This window comes from Meles meles, chromosome 10, assembly GCF_922984935.1.
Source record: "Meles meles chromosome 10, mMelMel3.1 paternal haplotype, whole genome shotgun sequence".
NCBI lineage: Eukaryota > Metazoa > Chordata > Mammalia > Carnivora > Mustelidae > Meles > Meles meles.
Genome location: NC_060075.1, coordinates 91,195,564 through 91,212,689, shown reverse-complemented (window position 1 = coordinate 91,212,689; position 17,126 = coordinate 91,195,564). Strand labels below are relative to the sequence as shown.

Sequence of the window (17,126 nt, the reverse complement as noted above, 5' to 3'; positions counted from 1 at the left end):
TTTTTTTTTTTTTCTTGGTTACCACCTCTAGTAGTGTCTAATTGATTTCTGCCTTGTTTATAGTCTCAGGAAGCATTCAGTCCACTTTAATATCTTAATGGCATGTTTTTCAGTGATGCCATTAATCAGGTTGAGGATGTTCCCTTTCATTTCTAGATTTTTGAGAGTTTTTTTAAATACTGTTGTTAATTTTTTTACATTGCTTTTCTGCATCCTTTAAGATGATCAAATGGATTTGTTTTTTAGTACGTTAATACCTTGCGTTCTTAGATAAACCTTACATAGTCATGATATATTGTCCTTTTTATATATGGTTGGATTCAAACTGAGTATAAGGCTTGTTGAATGTGTTTACAAGATACTGATATTTAGTTTTTCTTAATGACTTTCTCCAGTGTGGGTATTGGGGTAATGCAAACCTCGGAGAAAAAAACGGAAAAGTATTCCATCCTATTCAATTTTCTCAAGCGGTTTATGTAAAATTGGCATTATTCCTCTTTAAGTGTTTGGTAGAATTCACCAAGGAACTCATCTGGGCCTAGAATTTTCTTGGTGTGAAGATTTTAGCTACAAATTCAACTTTTTTTCTTAGATTATTCCATTTCTTTCTTCTTGGGTAAGCTTTGGTAGTTTATGTCTTTCAAAGAATTTTTCTAGTTCATTGAAGTTTCCTAAATTATTGCTTGTAATCCTTCCTTATTACCCTTTGGATGTATGTGGAATGTGATGTGTGATGCTCTGTATTCCTGATATCATTAGTTTCTTCTTTTTTTCCTAATAATTACAATTAGAGGTTTGTTAATTTTGTCTTCTTAGAAACCAACACTTTCGGGGCACCTGGATGGCTCAGTGGTTTAAAGCCTCTGCCTTTGGCTCAGGTCATGATCCCAGGATCCTGGAATCAAGCCCCACGTCCGGCTCTCTGCCCAGCGGGGAGCCTGCTTCCCCTCCTTCTCTCTCTGCCTGCCTCCCTGCCTGCTTGTGATCTCTGTCTGTCAAATTTAAAAAAAAGAAAAGAAAAGAAAGAAGCCAACACTTGGTTTCATTGATTTTTCTCTTTTTTATTTTCAATTTCATTGCTTTCTGCTCTTGTGTTTATTATTTATTTGTTTTGCTTTGGGTTTGATATGCTCATTTTCTTGTTTAATAAGGCTAAGTTTAGATTATTGGCTTAACCCTTCCTTTTCTAATTTGCTTACGCTGCAAATGTATCTATAAGCAGTATTTTAGCTGCATGCCACCTTATTATTTTTCTAAACATATAGAAAAGTTAAAATAGCAAAAAAGCATCTATATATCTGTACCTTCGATTCAGTATTTGTTAACAGTTTTCTCACTAAATGAGTATTTTGAAACTGATATGTTTGTTTGAAATTTAAAATTCATGAATTATTTTTAGGAAGTAATTTTTCAAATATTCAGCTGTAATAGTATGTAAATACAGACTTTCAATAGTTTCTCACACCATGTATGAAAGTAATGGGTTTTCATGAAAACAATAATCACCATGAAGTTTTCTTTAATATTTAACTTCTCACATCATAAGCCAATTATGTTTAATGGAATATATTTACTAATATGCCAGAAAGGAAATACAAAGATGTAAATTTACTTACAAAATATATAAGCATAACTATAAAATTGATTGAAACCTCAGTTTTTAGAGAGAATAAAAGAAAACTAATGTTAAAAACTCATCTATGGCTATAAGGTATCTGTTTTTAAGCATTTATTAAAAATGTACTCAGGGCACATGGGTGGCTCACTTAAGTGTCTGACTCTTGATTTTGGCCCAGGTCATGATCTCAGGGCCATGGAGCCCAGAGTTGGGGTGGGAGGAGTCTGCTTGAGCTTCTCTCTCTCTCTGCTCCTCTCCCTCCTTATGCACACACTCCTGCACTCTCTCACTCTTTAAAAATATTTTTTTTAATTTCTTTTCAGCGTAACAGTATTCATTGTTTTTGCACCACACCCAGTGCTCCATGTGATACGTGCCCTCCCTAATATGCACCGCCTTGTTCCCCCAACCTCCCACCTCCCACACCTTCAAGACCCTCAGTTATTTTTCAGAGTCCATAGTCTCTCATGGTTCACCTCCCCTTCCAATTTCCCTCAATCCCTTCTCTCCATCTCCCCATGTCCTCCATGTTCTTTGTTATGCTCCACAAATAAGGGAAACCATATGATACTTGACTCTCTCTGCTTGACTTATTTCACTCAGCATAATCTCTTCCAGTCCTGTCCATGTTGCTACGAAAGTTGGGTATTCATCCTTTCTGATGGAGGCATAATACTCCATAGTGTATATGGACCACATCTTCCTTATCCATTTGTCTGTTGAAGGGCATCTTGGTTCTTTCCACAGTTTGGCGACCGTGGCCATTGCTGCTATAAACATTCGGGTACAGATGGCCCTTCTTTTCACTACATCTGTATCTTTGGGGTAAATACCCAGTAGTGCAATTGCAGGGTCATAGGGAAGCTCTATTTTTAATTTCTTGAGGAATCTCCATGCTGTTCTCCAAAGTGGCTGCACCAACTTGCATTCCCACCAACAGTGTAAGAGGGTTCCCCTTTCTCCACATCCTCTCCAACATACGTTGTTTCCTGTCTTGCTAATTTTGGCCATTCTAACTGGTGTCAGGTGGTATCTCAATGTGGTTTTAATTTGAATCTCCCCGATGGCTAGTGATGATGAACATTTTTTCATGTATCTGATAGCCATTTGTATGTCTTCATTGGAGAAGTGTCTGTTCATATCTTCTGCCCATTAAATTTAAAAATAAATTATTTTTTAAAAATATACTTATAATCTTTTTTGAAAGCTTGGGGTTGTTATAGTCAGTGTTTTCTTTACTGTAGTGTGTAAATTTAGTTCCTATTTTGAATATCCCTTCTCTGAATGGCAGGAATGTATCAAAGAAAATTGTCTTTAGCATTCTTGAAAAATTTCAAATCTTTAACCAGCTGAACCTTCCAGTATTATTTAGTATTAGTTGATTTAGTACATCTTTAGTAGAAATTGTGTAAGGTAAATTTCATGCTAACAAATCACACAGATAATGAGTGGAGGGGAGGCTACAAAGGAAATGTTCTTATCTGCTAATTCGGTCATCTCTCAGTTCTGGATCTGATTGAATTTTCTTACTGATAGTTTTTTCCTACTTTTCTGCATGTCTAATAATTTTTGATTGGGTATCAGACATGAATTTTACAGTGTTTGATACTAACACTTTAATCTTCCTATAAATATTCTTGTTCTTAGATACTGTCAAGTTACTTAGAAACAATTTGGTTTTTTTGAGTCTTGCTTGTTAAGATTCACTAGCAAAACCTGAGCAGTATTTGGTCTAGACCTCATTATTTTCTACTCCTGAGGCAATAATTTTCTTTGTACTCTACCAAATATTCTGAGTTATAAGGTTTTTCCAACCTGGCTGTCAGAAACAGGCTTGCTTCCCAGTCATATATGGGTAACAGGTATATTCTTTCTAATCCTGTATGGTTTCTTCCCCCAGACTCTGGAACTTTTCTCACACACATACACTGCATAATGTTTTGCTAAGTACTAATGGTGGACCATTTGCAGATTTCCACAGTTAATCTTTTTGAACAGCTCTCTTCTCTCAGTCTTCTGTCCCATGAACTCTAGTTGGTTCAGTTTTCCTGGTCCTGGGGACAGTATGGGTAGAGGAGTCTCTTCCCCTTCCAGGCTATGGAAACCCTGGTAGGAAATAAGCTGATGTTATGAAGTGGTAGGTTCTTTCCCTAGTCGATACCTTTTGCCAAATGGCCAAAAACAATACAGTATTTGATGGCAAGCACGTAATTTAGTCAATGACCAGAGAATGGAGAAGGGAAGCTCATGCTCTAAAGTCATCTTCTCCCCAATTGGGTTTTATGGGGTTAGGGTAATTAAGGAGCTGGTAAGCACGTTAACAAAGGGGTTTTTTCCAGGAAGGGGGAGAGGCTTCAGAACCAAGAGTACCACTTCTTTTCTTCCCCTAAATGGGCACAGTTGGATGGGTCATAGGCTGTTAGGTATGTCTTTCTTAATTAAAGCTAGATGAGGTCATCTGGAGGGTTAACACAGTGTCTAAACTGGATCAAACCAGTCGAAAATTGGATCTTGGGGCCTGTTTGGAGCTGTGGTTTCTGGCACCCCGCCTTAGCTTCTGGTAGCAAACAGTACCTGTGAGCAGGGCTAGAAAACTGAGTTGTTGCGACTTGTTAGTGAGTCCCCAGTGACACTGGGGTGGTCATAGGGTTCACCTCATTTATTTCCTATCTCTCAGGGATCACCGTCTTTTATTACATTCTATCTTTGAATGCATGGTGTTTTCAAAACCATTATTTCATACATTTTGTCTGTTGTTTTTTTGGTTGTTTCAGATAGGTTAATTCTGGTCCTTGTTACTCCACCTTGACAAGAAGCAGAAGTACCTCATCTAGTTTTAAGAGTAATAGTTAAAAGTATGTTTCAAAATGTTTATGGTATGTGTGTGTTCAACGGAACTGTCATTTACTTCTCTTTGGTCATCTGCTTTCTCATCGTCCTTGAGCATTACAAGCCTTTCATATTTTTCACATGCTCTCCTTTTCCCATTCTGCTCACTCTCAGTGACCAGCCCCATCTCCTGGGTTATTAAGATAATTAGTGCCATTAGGAAATTTTTCAATATCCCGGACCTTCCCTCTAAGAAAAGCCTTATTTTCTCCCAGTGGATCTCTGAGAGTGAGGTGACAATCCTGTTCTTCAGAGCTGCCCATTCACTGTTGGCCACCTGCCTGCTTTGTTTACCCTTTGCTCCAAGCAACACCATTCTTTGGTCTCTCTGTTCTAACTTGTGTTTCTCCTTTTCTTTTGATTTCTTCCTCTCAGGAAACCTATCAAGTTGCTCTAATGTAGTAGAAAACTAAAAACTAGAGAGTTCCTCTTTAGTTACTATTTGAGCTCTCTTTTTATCCAAATTTCTCAAAAGAGTAGTTTGCAGTTTTTTGTCCTCATTTCAGCCTGTTGATTTCTCAACTAGGTGTACTCCAGCGGTCTGCCACCATTCTATCAAAATTGTTCTCATTAAAGTAAGCAGTGACCTACCTTTTTAATTACCAAATCCTGGAGATGTTTTCCAGTTCTCATTACAGGACCTGTCTAGCTTGTGTAGTCGGAAGAGGAAATAGAATATTTGGGGCAGAAAATTCCATTAATATTTCACATTCACAGTAGTTTGTTACTTCTGATAGCCTTATTACTTTAATAACTTCCTTTGGGAGAACTCCAAAGCAAGTTGTTTGTAAAGCACCTTCCATTTTATATAGCACATACAATCCCTGAAGTGTGCTGTAGTACTTCTTAAAATTATAGACAGGCAATATTAAGGAATGCAACCATCTGCAGAGTTGAAGATTATACACAATGTAACAGATTGTCTAAGTAAGTAATATTTTGGCAGAAAATATCTGAAGGGAAATTTTCCTACTTAGGAACATGTTCTTTCTGATTATAAATGTTCATGCTGAGTAAAAAGAAGTTCTAGTAGGTATAATAAAATATAACCCACGACAGTGAATTTACTTTATTAAAAATGGGGCTTGAACTTGTCACCTTGAAAGCTTCTATGGAGGATCTGCCACTTTAATTATCTATAGGTGGTAGTTATTTACAAAATGACTTCTAAGCTTTATGTCTGTTACTTTTATATTGTACTTCCTAGGTAATAGTATTTGTTGACCAACCTGTTGTGCTATGATTGATATATATATATATATATATATATATATATATATATATATATATTTTAAGTTTTAGTAGAAAAAAGCAAGATAAACATTACCATTTTAAGTTCTTTGAAATTAGAACATAATTCTTCTTTTTTATCTGATGATTTTCCCAGAATGTCTTATCCCCCTTACTTTGCCCTATTTTTCATCATAGCTCTTATCACTTGTTAATATACCATATTATTTATTTATCATGTCTGGATCCCTTTCCCCCACTAGAATGTAATCTAATCAAAATATTATTTTGATAACAGCAGTATTTTCAAAAGCTAAAAAAGTAACTGGCGCACAGTAGGACTTCAATAAGGGCTTGTTGACTGGAAGGAAGAAAAGAGGGAGGAATCAAGTAAGAAAAAAATGCCAGCATCCTCTTATAAAAGCTTAAGAACCTAAAACATTTTTTTTGAAATATGTTTGAAATATTCTGGCAAGCAAATCTTTTAAAAAATGTTTAAAACCTTTGTATAATATCATTCTCTCAAAACTCTTATGCAACTCAAGGAGATGATTCATACAATTAAGAGAGCTATGTGGTACATATCTGTAGTGCTTTGGAAAGCCAAGTGTGAGTAAGAGAAACACTGAAGAGATATATATCTTTTAAGATTTAGAAAGCTTTAATACTTGGCATGTATGCTAAAACTCATTTTCTTTACCTTTTTAAAAATATAGTGATAAATCAGGAGTCTAGTTGTCCTGAGAAGTAGGGTGATAAGCAACCTTTATGAATTATGAGAACTTTCTTTAATGTAGTTTTTTTAAATGTTAGAATGATGTACATGTTAAATGATAATTGTGATACATTTCGTAAAAGTCAATGTACAATTTAAAAATACATATTTAGGAATTACATCTTCCACCTTTATTTAAAGTGACTTTTGGAGTTTTGATCCCTGCAGTTGAAGCACTTTTTCACGGTAGAGTTCAAATGGGTTTATAAGAGACCTTCCAAAGCACCCTGTGTTTAATACCTCAAGTCAAAAACTTGGAGTTTGTTCAAAAAGAGGAATAACTGTTGTTGAGAACTGAAGTCTTTTTTTAGGAAAGTACTGATAGTTTAGGGCACCTGGGTTGCTCAGTTAGTTAAGAAACTGCTTTTGGCTCAGGTCATGATCCTGGAGTCCCAGGATCCAGTCCCATATCGGGCTCCCTGCTGAGCAGGGAGTCTGCTTCTCCCTCTGACCCTCACCCCTCTCATGCTCTGTCTCTCTCATTCCCTGTCTCTCTCTCTTTCAAATAAATAAATAAAATCTTAAGAAAAAAGGAAAGTACAAAAAGTTTATAGAACCTAGAGGTGAGTCTTAGCCATCAAATAAGTTTTTGGAGACTTTCTTTGCAGGGAAAATTTGATCATGTAATTCTCTTGATAAAAATCTCTTGATTTTTAATTCTCTTGATAAAAATCCTTTATTGGTTTAAGATAGATATATATATATATATATAAAATAAAATATATATAAATATATAAAATTAAAAAATAAAGGATTTTTATTTATATATATATAACCAATAAAGGATATATATAAGATATATATATATATATAATGTTAACAAATATCTTATATTGGTTTCATAAATATATGTATATGTATTCATATATATATCTTATATAAGATATTCAATATCTTAGGGCACCTGGGTGGCTCAGTGGGTTAAGCCTCTGCCTTTGGCTCATGTCATGATCTCAGGGTCCTGGGATTGAACCCCACCCGCATCAGGCTTTCTGCTCAGCAGGGAGCCTGCTTCCCCCTCTCTCTGCCTGCTGCTCTGCCTGCTTGTGATCTCTCTCTCTCTCTCTGTCAAATAGTAAATAAAATCTTTAAAAAAAAAAAAAGATATTCAATCTTACATTGGTATATATATAGATATATATCAAGTAATTATATTGCACATCTTGAGCTAATGCAATGTTACAAGTCAGTTATATCTCAATAAAACAAAAAAAATAAATTTTAAAAGATTAAAAATTTTTCATTGATTCCCTGTTACTCTTTTTTCTTTTTTAAGATTTTATTTATCTATTTTAGAGATAGAGCATGTGAGCAGGTTGGGGGTGGTAGGAGCAGAGGGAGAGGGATGAGCAGATAGTGCTGAACAAGGAGCCCAACACGGGGCCTGGTCCCTTCTCAGTCTGAGCTGAAATCCAGGGTTGGACACATAATCAACTGAGCCACCCAGGCTCCCCAATTACTCTTAAAAAATCATTTATTGTAGGGGCACCTGGGTGGCTCAGTTGGTTAAGCCTCTGCCTTCGGCTCTGGTCATGATCTTGGGGTCCTGGGATGGAGCTCTGCATCGAGCTCTCTGCTCAGCAGGGAGTCTGCTCCCCCTGTCCTGCCTGCCTCTCTGCCTACTTGTGATCTCTGTCTGTCAAATAAATAAATAAAATCTTTTAAAAAAATCATTTGTTGTAATATAATACTTAATAATAAAGAAAATTATATATATACATATATTATGTTAATATAGCTATGTAACCAAGATGAAGAACATCCTCAAAATCAAGAAACAAAGTATTACCTGACCTAGGAGCTCCCCTCAGGTTTCCTAGTTTTGCCTGCCCTTCTCCTATACAACAGTATTCACTCATTTCTTTTCTTTTTTTTTTTTTTTAAAGATTTTATTTATTTATTTGACAGAGATTTCAAGTAGGCAGAGAGGCAGGCAGAGAGAGAGAGAGGAGGAAGCAGGCTCCCTGCTGAGCAGAGAACCCGATGCGGGGCTCGATCCCAGGACCCCGGGATCATGACCTGAGCCGAAGGCAGAGGCTTTAACCCACTGAGCCACCCAGGCGCCCCAGTATTCACTCATTTCTAATGACACAGTTTTTTAAAATTATTATTTTATATAGATAAAATGATCCAGTTTGTACTCTTATATTTGCCCTTTGACATTTCTCGCTCAGTATGCTTCTAAGAATCCTCTATATTGTTACATGCACTTGTAGGTCATTTTCAATGTTGTAAAATGTTCCATTTTGTGAATATATCAGAATATATTTATCCACCATATTATTGATGGGCATTTGGATTGTTTCCCATTTTGAGCTATTTTGAGTAATGCTCCTATGATAATTCTGTCCATTTTTACTGGGAATAAACCTGGGACTAAAAAATAGGTACACATAGTGGACAGAATTATATATTTCATAGAGATTTGCATGTGTTACCTTACATGGCAAAAGGGATTTTTCAGATGTGATTTAAAGATCTTGAGGTGGAGAAATTGTCCTGGATTATCTCGGGGGGCCCAGTATAGTCACAGAGGCCTGTAGAAGGGTCAGAGAGAGGCAGGAGAGTGAGAGGAGGAGATGTGATTATGGGAAGGGGCCCGCAAGCCAAGCGGTGTAGGCAGGTGGAGAAGTCAAGGAAAAACTCCTTCAGAACCTTCAGAAGGAACACAGCTCTGCTGATAACTCGATTTCGGCTTAGACCAATTTTGTACTTCTGACCTCCAGTTCTGCAAGATTATCTATTTATGTTATAGTAAACCACCAAATCTGTGGTAATTTGTTACAGCAGCTATGGAAACTCATACAGTATGTGATAGAGTTTACCTATGGTCAGCTGCAATAGTTACTGCCAAAATAGTTGCACCAATTTAAACTTTCCTTGGCAGTCCACGTTTTCCCACATCCTTGTCAGCACTTGCTATTGTTCGTGGTTTTTTCCTTTAACCATTTTGGTGGACATTTAGTCAAATCACATTGCAGTCTTTTTTTTTTTTTTTTTTTAATTTTTTTTTTTCTTTTTTACAGAGAGAGAGAGAGAGAGAGATTACAAGTAGGCAGAGCAGCAGCCAGAGAGGGGAGGAAGCAGGCTCCCTGCCAAGCAGAGAGCCCGATACGGGGCTCGATCCCAGGACCCTGAGATCATGACCTGAGCTGAAGGCAGAGGCTTAACCCACTGAGCCACCCAGGCGCCCCTGCAGTCTTTATTTTATTTCCCTAGTGTTTCATAATACTCATTTTCTCACATATTTATGAGCTATTTAGATAAGTTAAGTTTCTGTTAATTTCTGTGGAACTGCCTGTCTGATTGATTCATAAGATTTTATTCACATATTCTGAAGCTTTTCAATGTTCTCTTTTCTACCCCTTTGACAGTCTAATTGTACATAAATAGGTTGATTGTTTCCACTCATTCTCGGATTGGGTTGGATTGAGGTAGTCAGTCGATCTCTAATTTTTCTTTATTTGGGAATGGGGAGCATGTTTCTCCCAGGCTTTTAATTGAGAGGTTGGAAGGTCTTTGTCTCCTCATCCCTGAAAGACTGAGTTTGATCTAGCTTTGCCATCCAGAGGTCTCCAGACAAGGCTCTTCAGCCTTCTGCTTCATGAAACTTCAGAATCTGGTGAATGTCTTTATGGGAAGGAAGACCTGCGTGTGTTTGTGGCATGTTCTCTCCCCTCAGCTAGCCTTTGTTTCCAACATGTTTCCACAAATATCAAGCATATTTTATTTCTGCCCTTTGAAGTTTTAGACCTAGTTCCCAAGCTTCTCTTGCAAGTCCATAGCTAGCTAAATCTTCCATGGGACACTAGGGTTAAGAGTACTTAAGTTTCAAAATTTATACTCCAGTTCCGTGAACCACTAAAAGCTCTGCTAGTTTTTTCTCCAGCATGAGGTTCTCTGCTTGGTCCAAGCTTGAATTTGTAAGAAATATATATTGCTTCTTTAAATGTTACAGTGGGAGCCCTGGTCTGCCTCTACTCTTCTTCCCCTGTTAACTCCCAGGATACATTCCCAACACGACTTTTCTGGTCCCTTCTTATCAGTGCTCTTTTTTTTTTTTTCCTTTCTAATTTTTTCATCTCTGTAATGGAGTTTTAGTTTGTGAATAAATCATCCTCTCTCATCTCATCTTTACAAATACCTGAAACACATGTCGTATCCTCCCCTTCATATGGATAACTCACATTCATTTCCCCAATCTCAGTTTAGAAATGAAGTGTTCCTTGATATCTCCCTCCCCATACACATGCTTAGATATGGGTTTGACATCCTCTGTCTGCTCCCATAAAGCTCTTATATGTCCCCAATTTTATAATTATCCCACCGTTTCATAATGGTCCACCTCCTTGCTTGTCTGTATGTTCTACCAGGCTCTAGAAAAAGCTTATCAGTACCTCTGTTCCATATTATGTTCCTGTCACAAAGCAGAGTGCTCATTATGTAACTGACATGCTGTTGAAATGGATGCCTAAAGTGTTAAATTAATATTTAAAGGCTGTGAGAATTAGGAAATTGAGCAGAAAAACTAAAAATAAAAATACCTTTCATTAAAAAAATAGTAAGCTCTTACAAGCTAAATGAGATCCTAATGTGAAGTGCTTTTAGAAAATAACAGTGTGTATGTATGATAAACAGGAACACAAAAGGACGGTACCAAATGTTGGAGTGATTATCTTAGGATAATAGAATATCAAATACTTTTTACCTTTTTCCTTATACCATTATATATTTGATCCTTTGCAGTTAAGATTTTATGTCATCAACATAAAACATGAAGCAGTTTTCACTGAGGTAGAAAAAGAAAGCAAACATGAGACCAAGATATTTAATTAAATCCTTCTTGAGGATTTGTTGAACGCACATATGTGACCAGTCATTAGGAAATGGATAAAGCATTCAGAATTGAAGAGTAGAGTGAAATGCCAAATGGATCAAAGAATTAAATGTAAACTATGGAACCATTCAAGGGTTGGAAGAAAACAGTGAGTAAGCTAGGAATAGGGAAAACTTCTCTAACTGATTTAACATCTAGAGGCAATTATGAAAAGATTGATGATTTGATTATATTAAAAATTTTACATGGCAGGAAAAAAACCTTTAGCAAAATAAAAATACAAGTGACAAACTTGAAAAACATTTATAACTTGCATCATAGAAAAGAAGCTTGTATTCGTACTATAAAAAGTTGCTAAAATGAGAAGAAAAAGACCAACAATCCTAAAGAAAAAAAAGTTAGCTTCCTTTAATTTGAAAAAGATGCTCAGTGTTCCCCATGAATTGAGAAATGCAAAATAAAAGTACATAGAGACACCATTTCTCATCTATCAAATGAGCAAAAAAAAAAAAAAAAAATCAAAGAAGTTTAAAAATACACTCTGTTGATAAGCCTGTGGAGAAACGTCACTCCTCACACATTGTGAACTCAAATACAGACCTTATTGGAGGGGAGTTCAGTGTATCTAACGAAGTCATATAAGCATTTACTTTTTTACTCAGCAGTTCTGCTTCTAAGGATCTATTCTATAGATGCACTAGCAAAACTATGAAGAGATGTATTCACAGAACTATTCATTGGATCATTATTTGGAATAGAAAAAAACCGGAAGTAGCCCAAGTGTTCATCACTTAGGTGATTAAACAAGCTGTGCGTTGATAGAATGAAATGCCATGCAACTATTAAAAAGAATGAGAGGGACGCTTGTGTGGCTCAGTTGGTTAAGGGACTGCCCTCGGCTCAGGTCATGATCCTGGAGTCCCGGTATCGAGTCCCACATCGGGCTCCCAGCTCAGCAGGGAGTCCACTTCTCCCTCTGACTCTCCCTTCTCTCCTGTACTCTCACTCATTCTCTCTCTCTCAAATAAGTAAATAAAATCTTAAAAAAAAAAAAAAGAATGAGAAAGAGACCCAAAAAAAGAAATGAGGAATATCTTTATATGCTGCTATGGAATGATCTCCAAGATATTAAGTTTAAAAAGTGGAGAAATACGTGTGCAATATGCTGTTGTTTACCATAGTTAGGGAGTGGCATAAATACACATTTGACTTATATTTTTAAGAAAAGGAAGAACAGGGGTGCCTGGGTGGCTCAGTCGTTAAGTGTCTGCCTTCAGCTCAGGTCATGATCCTGGTCTCATTGGATCCAGTCCCGCTTTGGGCTCCCTGCTCAGTGAGAAGCCTGCTTCTCCCTCTCCCACTCCCTCCGCTTGTGTTCCCTCTCTCGCTGTCTTCTGTCAAATAAATAAATAAAAATCTTAAAAAAAAAAAAAAGAAATGGAAGAATAAACCATAAAATCCAAAAAATGATTACCAATAGCAGGGGCGGACGGGAGGGTGTGTGTGAGGAATACATTAGGGAGACCAGGGATAAAAGCTATAGGCTTCTTCAAATGTACTTTGTTGTGTAGATTTAATTTCATTGCCCTATAAATACTTTATGTAGTTATAAAATGGAATGAAAATGAAAGAAGAAATCACTAAAAACCAAAAGTAAAATGGAAAATCTTAATGAAACATCTTAGGTGTTTGTCCAGTTGGTGGCAAAACCACACGGAGAGGCACTCTTTCATTTGACTTTTTACTTATTTGACTACTTCATAATAGTTTTTTTAGCCCTATTGGGATATAATGAAATATAATGATATAATGAAAGGACAGTGAGAATTCCACCCAAAAGCCCATGAACTCTTTTCAGTAAATCATGTTACTGAAGGTCGTGTTATTACTGTTATTCTGTTGTGTGTGTTCTGTGGAATGGGTACTTGAGTCCTGTGCAGAAAGCTGAAAACTAGAAACATGTATAGGGCGATGGAGGGTAAAAAGTTGAAGGGATTTTTTTGGGTGACCTTTGTTTTTTTCTGTGAGATAATAAGGGTGGTCATTTTCATATTGTAAGTGGATTCAAGATTAGCTAGTTAGGTTGGAGGAGACTTTGTATGCTTTATATTCTTGCTAAAAGGGATAGGGACAAAAAAAGTGATTAGGATGTGGAGGAAAAGGAAGCCTTGTGCACTGTTGGTGGGAATGTAAATTGGTGCAGCCACTGTGGAAATATGGAGGTTCCTCAAAAAATTAAATATAGAACTATCATATTTTATCTGGCAATTCTACTTCTGGGTACTTATTCAGGATTTTTGAAGATTTCTTTCTGTTACTGACTTTGTATAACTTGAAAGTTTTTAGATCTATCCAGACTGTATTATGGCATCGAGTACTGTTGGTCTTGTTATTCTACTTCAAAATGTGTACTTTGCTGTTTTGGATGAAGTCTTATATAAATATCAATTAAGTGAATTTGGGTATTGTTTAGATTTTCCATATGCTTACTGATTTTCTGTGTACTTGTTTTATCAGTTACTGCAAGAGAGGGAATCGAAATCTTCAATTATAATTGTTGATTTGTCTGTTTCTTTGTAGATTAGGCTTCAAAATATGGTTCACATATCAAATGCAGTGGATAATTTAGGAGGAAAATTACTTTTACTAGCATTATGTTTAAAAGTCTCATTAGAATAGATCTTTGGTTTGTCCTTTAGTATAGGCTATTTGTAGCATCAACATATACAAAAGAAAATTTATTTGCCACATTTTGTTTTTATTGTTTATCTTGTTATTGTTTTTATATTATTTATTATTTAAATAATAAATTATTTATTATTTATTATTATCAATATCATTTAAATAATAAATAATGATAGTATTATATACTACCATCATTAGTATAATATTGTGTGATAAATAATAAATAATAATTTATTATTATGTATTTTATATTTGTATTTTTTATATTATCTTCTTATTATAATATAACATTTATTACATTGTTTATCATGTTATTATTTTGCTTGGCAGCTTCTATGTTTTTGAAACAGGCATTTGAAGGAGAATACCCTAAATTATTACGTCTTTATAATGACTTATGGAAGCGTCTTCATCAATACAGCCAAAATATGCAAGGAAACTTTAATGCAAGTGGAACTACAGACCTCTCTGTTGACTTACAACATATGGAAGATGACACACAAGACATCTTCATACCAAAAAAGCCAGATTATGAGTATGTTTATTTAATCAGATCTGTTTGTTGTCATGATAAGGATTTCGCCTTCTGTTTTTATTAAAAATTAGAAAATGGGAATATACTAATCTTCTATATATTTGTAATGATCATGATTTATATGTAGACTGCAGAAGACTTTGCAGCACATAAATGAATAAGTCATTAGTTGAGCAGCCTGGTTCCTAACTGGAATCTGATATAAAGTACGGCACCAAGGAGGGTGAGTAGAAGGTAGGAGATCAGCATATGTGGTCACTATCTTTTAATTGGTAGTATATCTGTCATTATATCAGATAGTACCATTATTGATGGACCACAGGAATAAATATGATATAAAAGTCACTGGTGTGTTCAGGAACTATAGGAGAAATCTTATGCTGGGATAGCTTCTCAATTTGGTAGGAAAAAACTGAGTATAATCACAATTAAACCTGAAATGTCTTAGTTTACGCATAAAGTACAGTGTATGTAGTTAGGTGCAGCTTTGGAAATAACATACAGTGTATGTAGTTAGGTGCAACTTTGGAAAAGAGTATACCATATCAGTAAGTTTAAAGCAGCCAACTTTCCTCCTAAATTGAAAAAGAATATTATTTTCAGACTTCTCTTTGAGCAGCAAATCAATTGATTGGTTTGCATATTTTCTTTAAACACCAGAATCATTTAGCGTGACAAGGCTGACTCAGGTAACAGCAGATTCTTATCACCTACCTTGTAAAAAAAATGTTGGGTGGATATAAATGTTTCTCTTTCAGTTTTTATTTTTCTAAATACTTAAATTGTATCCACTGTAGTAAGAAGTTCTGGCTAGTGAAATATAAGATGTAGAAGTTTTCACTGGCAAAATAAATGGCATGGCTGGGAAGATAGAATGAAACTACATTTTTCTCTTCAATAAGTCTTTTCTGCTAAACATAGAGATTCGATAAGAACTAATGGAAGAGGAGCAAGAGAACTGCACTCATCTCTTGATCTACAAAGACCTAATAAGTTTTTAAATGTTATATAAAATAGAATATATATTATCATTCTATTTTTGGCTTAGTTTTATTTTTAAACCCATATTCTTGCCCCTAAAAAGGTCTGGAAGTATACACAACAAATGGTGATAGTGTTTTATTTCCAGGAGATAGAATTTTTTTTTTTTTTTGGTATTTTGTGCTTTCCTTAAAATTAAAAAGGAGTATGGTCCATGAAAGAGAGGAAACAGAACCCTGTCAGTACCACTGTTCTCTGTGGGTGACTGTGGGCATACACAAAGGTGTGGCCCTCTGACAAAGGTTTCACACTGTGGGAAGAAATAGACTTCACTAAAATAATCTAGCCAGTCACAAAACAAGCAAATAACAATAACAAACCCTAGAGGTGCAGAGATCTAGTACCCAGAGTTACAATAATGTATTATCTGAAATGTCCAGTTTCTAACAAAAATAATGAGGCATACATAGAAACATAACAGTATGACCCATACACTGAGCAGCAGCGGGGGGGGGGGGGGGGGGACTGTGTGTAAAAAATACAAGCAACAGAGACTGCTTGTGAGAGTGACCAAACATCAGATTTAATAGAATAAGACTTCAAATTAGCCATTAGAACTGTGTTCAGAGAACTAAAAGTATGCTTAAGTAAAGAACTATATGATGACGGTGTTGCATCAAATGGAGATTATCAATAAAAAGATGAACATTATAAAAAAAGAATCAAATGGAAATGCAGTTGAATAGTTCAGTCAGTAAAATTTTAAAAATCGCTAGAGGGACTCAATAATAGATTTGAACTAGCATTAAAAAAATTATCCAGCTGGAAACTAGACTTATGTAGGCCTAAGAACAGATGGAAAAATATGAAAAAAAAATGAACAGAGCCTCAGAGAAATGTGTGGCACCATTAAACATACCAACACATATGTAATGGGAGTGCCACAATACGATGAGAGAGAGAAAGAAGAAGAAAAAAAATACTCAAAGACATAATGGCTGAAAACTTCTGAAATTTATTGAAAAACAATGTACACACCCACGAAGCTCAACAAACTCTGAGTAGGAATAACCATAAAGACCACGAACAGACACATCATAGTGTAAGTGTCCAAAGTGAAAGACGAGGAGAAAATCTCAATAGCAGGTAAAGAAAAACTACTCACCACTTATAAGGGAGCCCCAAAGATTTACAGCTGACCTCTCAGCAGAAACAGAGGAGGCCAGAAGTGGTGGGCTCATAGTGCTCAAAGAAAGAAACTGTGAAGCAGCAATCCTGTATTCAGTAAAGCTGTTGTTCATAATGACCAGATGAAAAGAAACAGAGAATTTGTTTCTAGCAGACCTAACTTGTAAGAAATAGTACAGGAAGTTCTTTAGGCCCAAAACCAGGTCATCTCAGTCAGTAATTCAAGTACACATAAATGAAAAGCACCAGTAAAGACAGTTGGGAATTATAAAAGATACTATAAATGTGTGTTTTCTCCTTTTTTCGCTTAACTGATTTAAAATGCAGTTGTATAAAATGTATAGAATGCACTGTTGGGCTTATAACACGTAGAAATGCAATATACGTG

At 35.8% G+C, this 17,126-nt stretch overlaps 1 protein-coding gene across 1 annotated transcript in view; it reads left to right on the top strand.

Annotated features, from left to right (window-relative positions):
- Positions 1-17,126, top strand: part of COG5 (component of oligomeric golgi complex 5) — a 294,754-nt gene that overhangs the window by 207,801 nt on the left and 69,827 nt on the right. Inside the window, exon 12 of the mRNA XM_046020510.1 lies at positions 14,365-14,569. Within this exon, the coding sequence (XP_045876466.1) occupies positions 14,365-14,569 (205 nt within the window). The remainder of the gene's footprint in view (positions 1-14,364; positions 14,570-17,126) is intronic.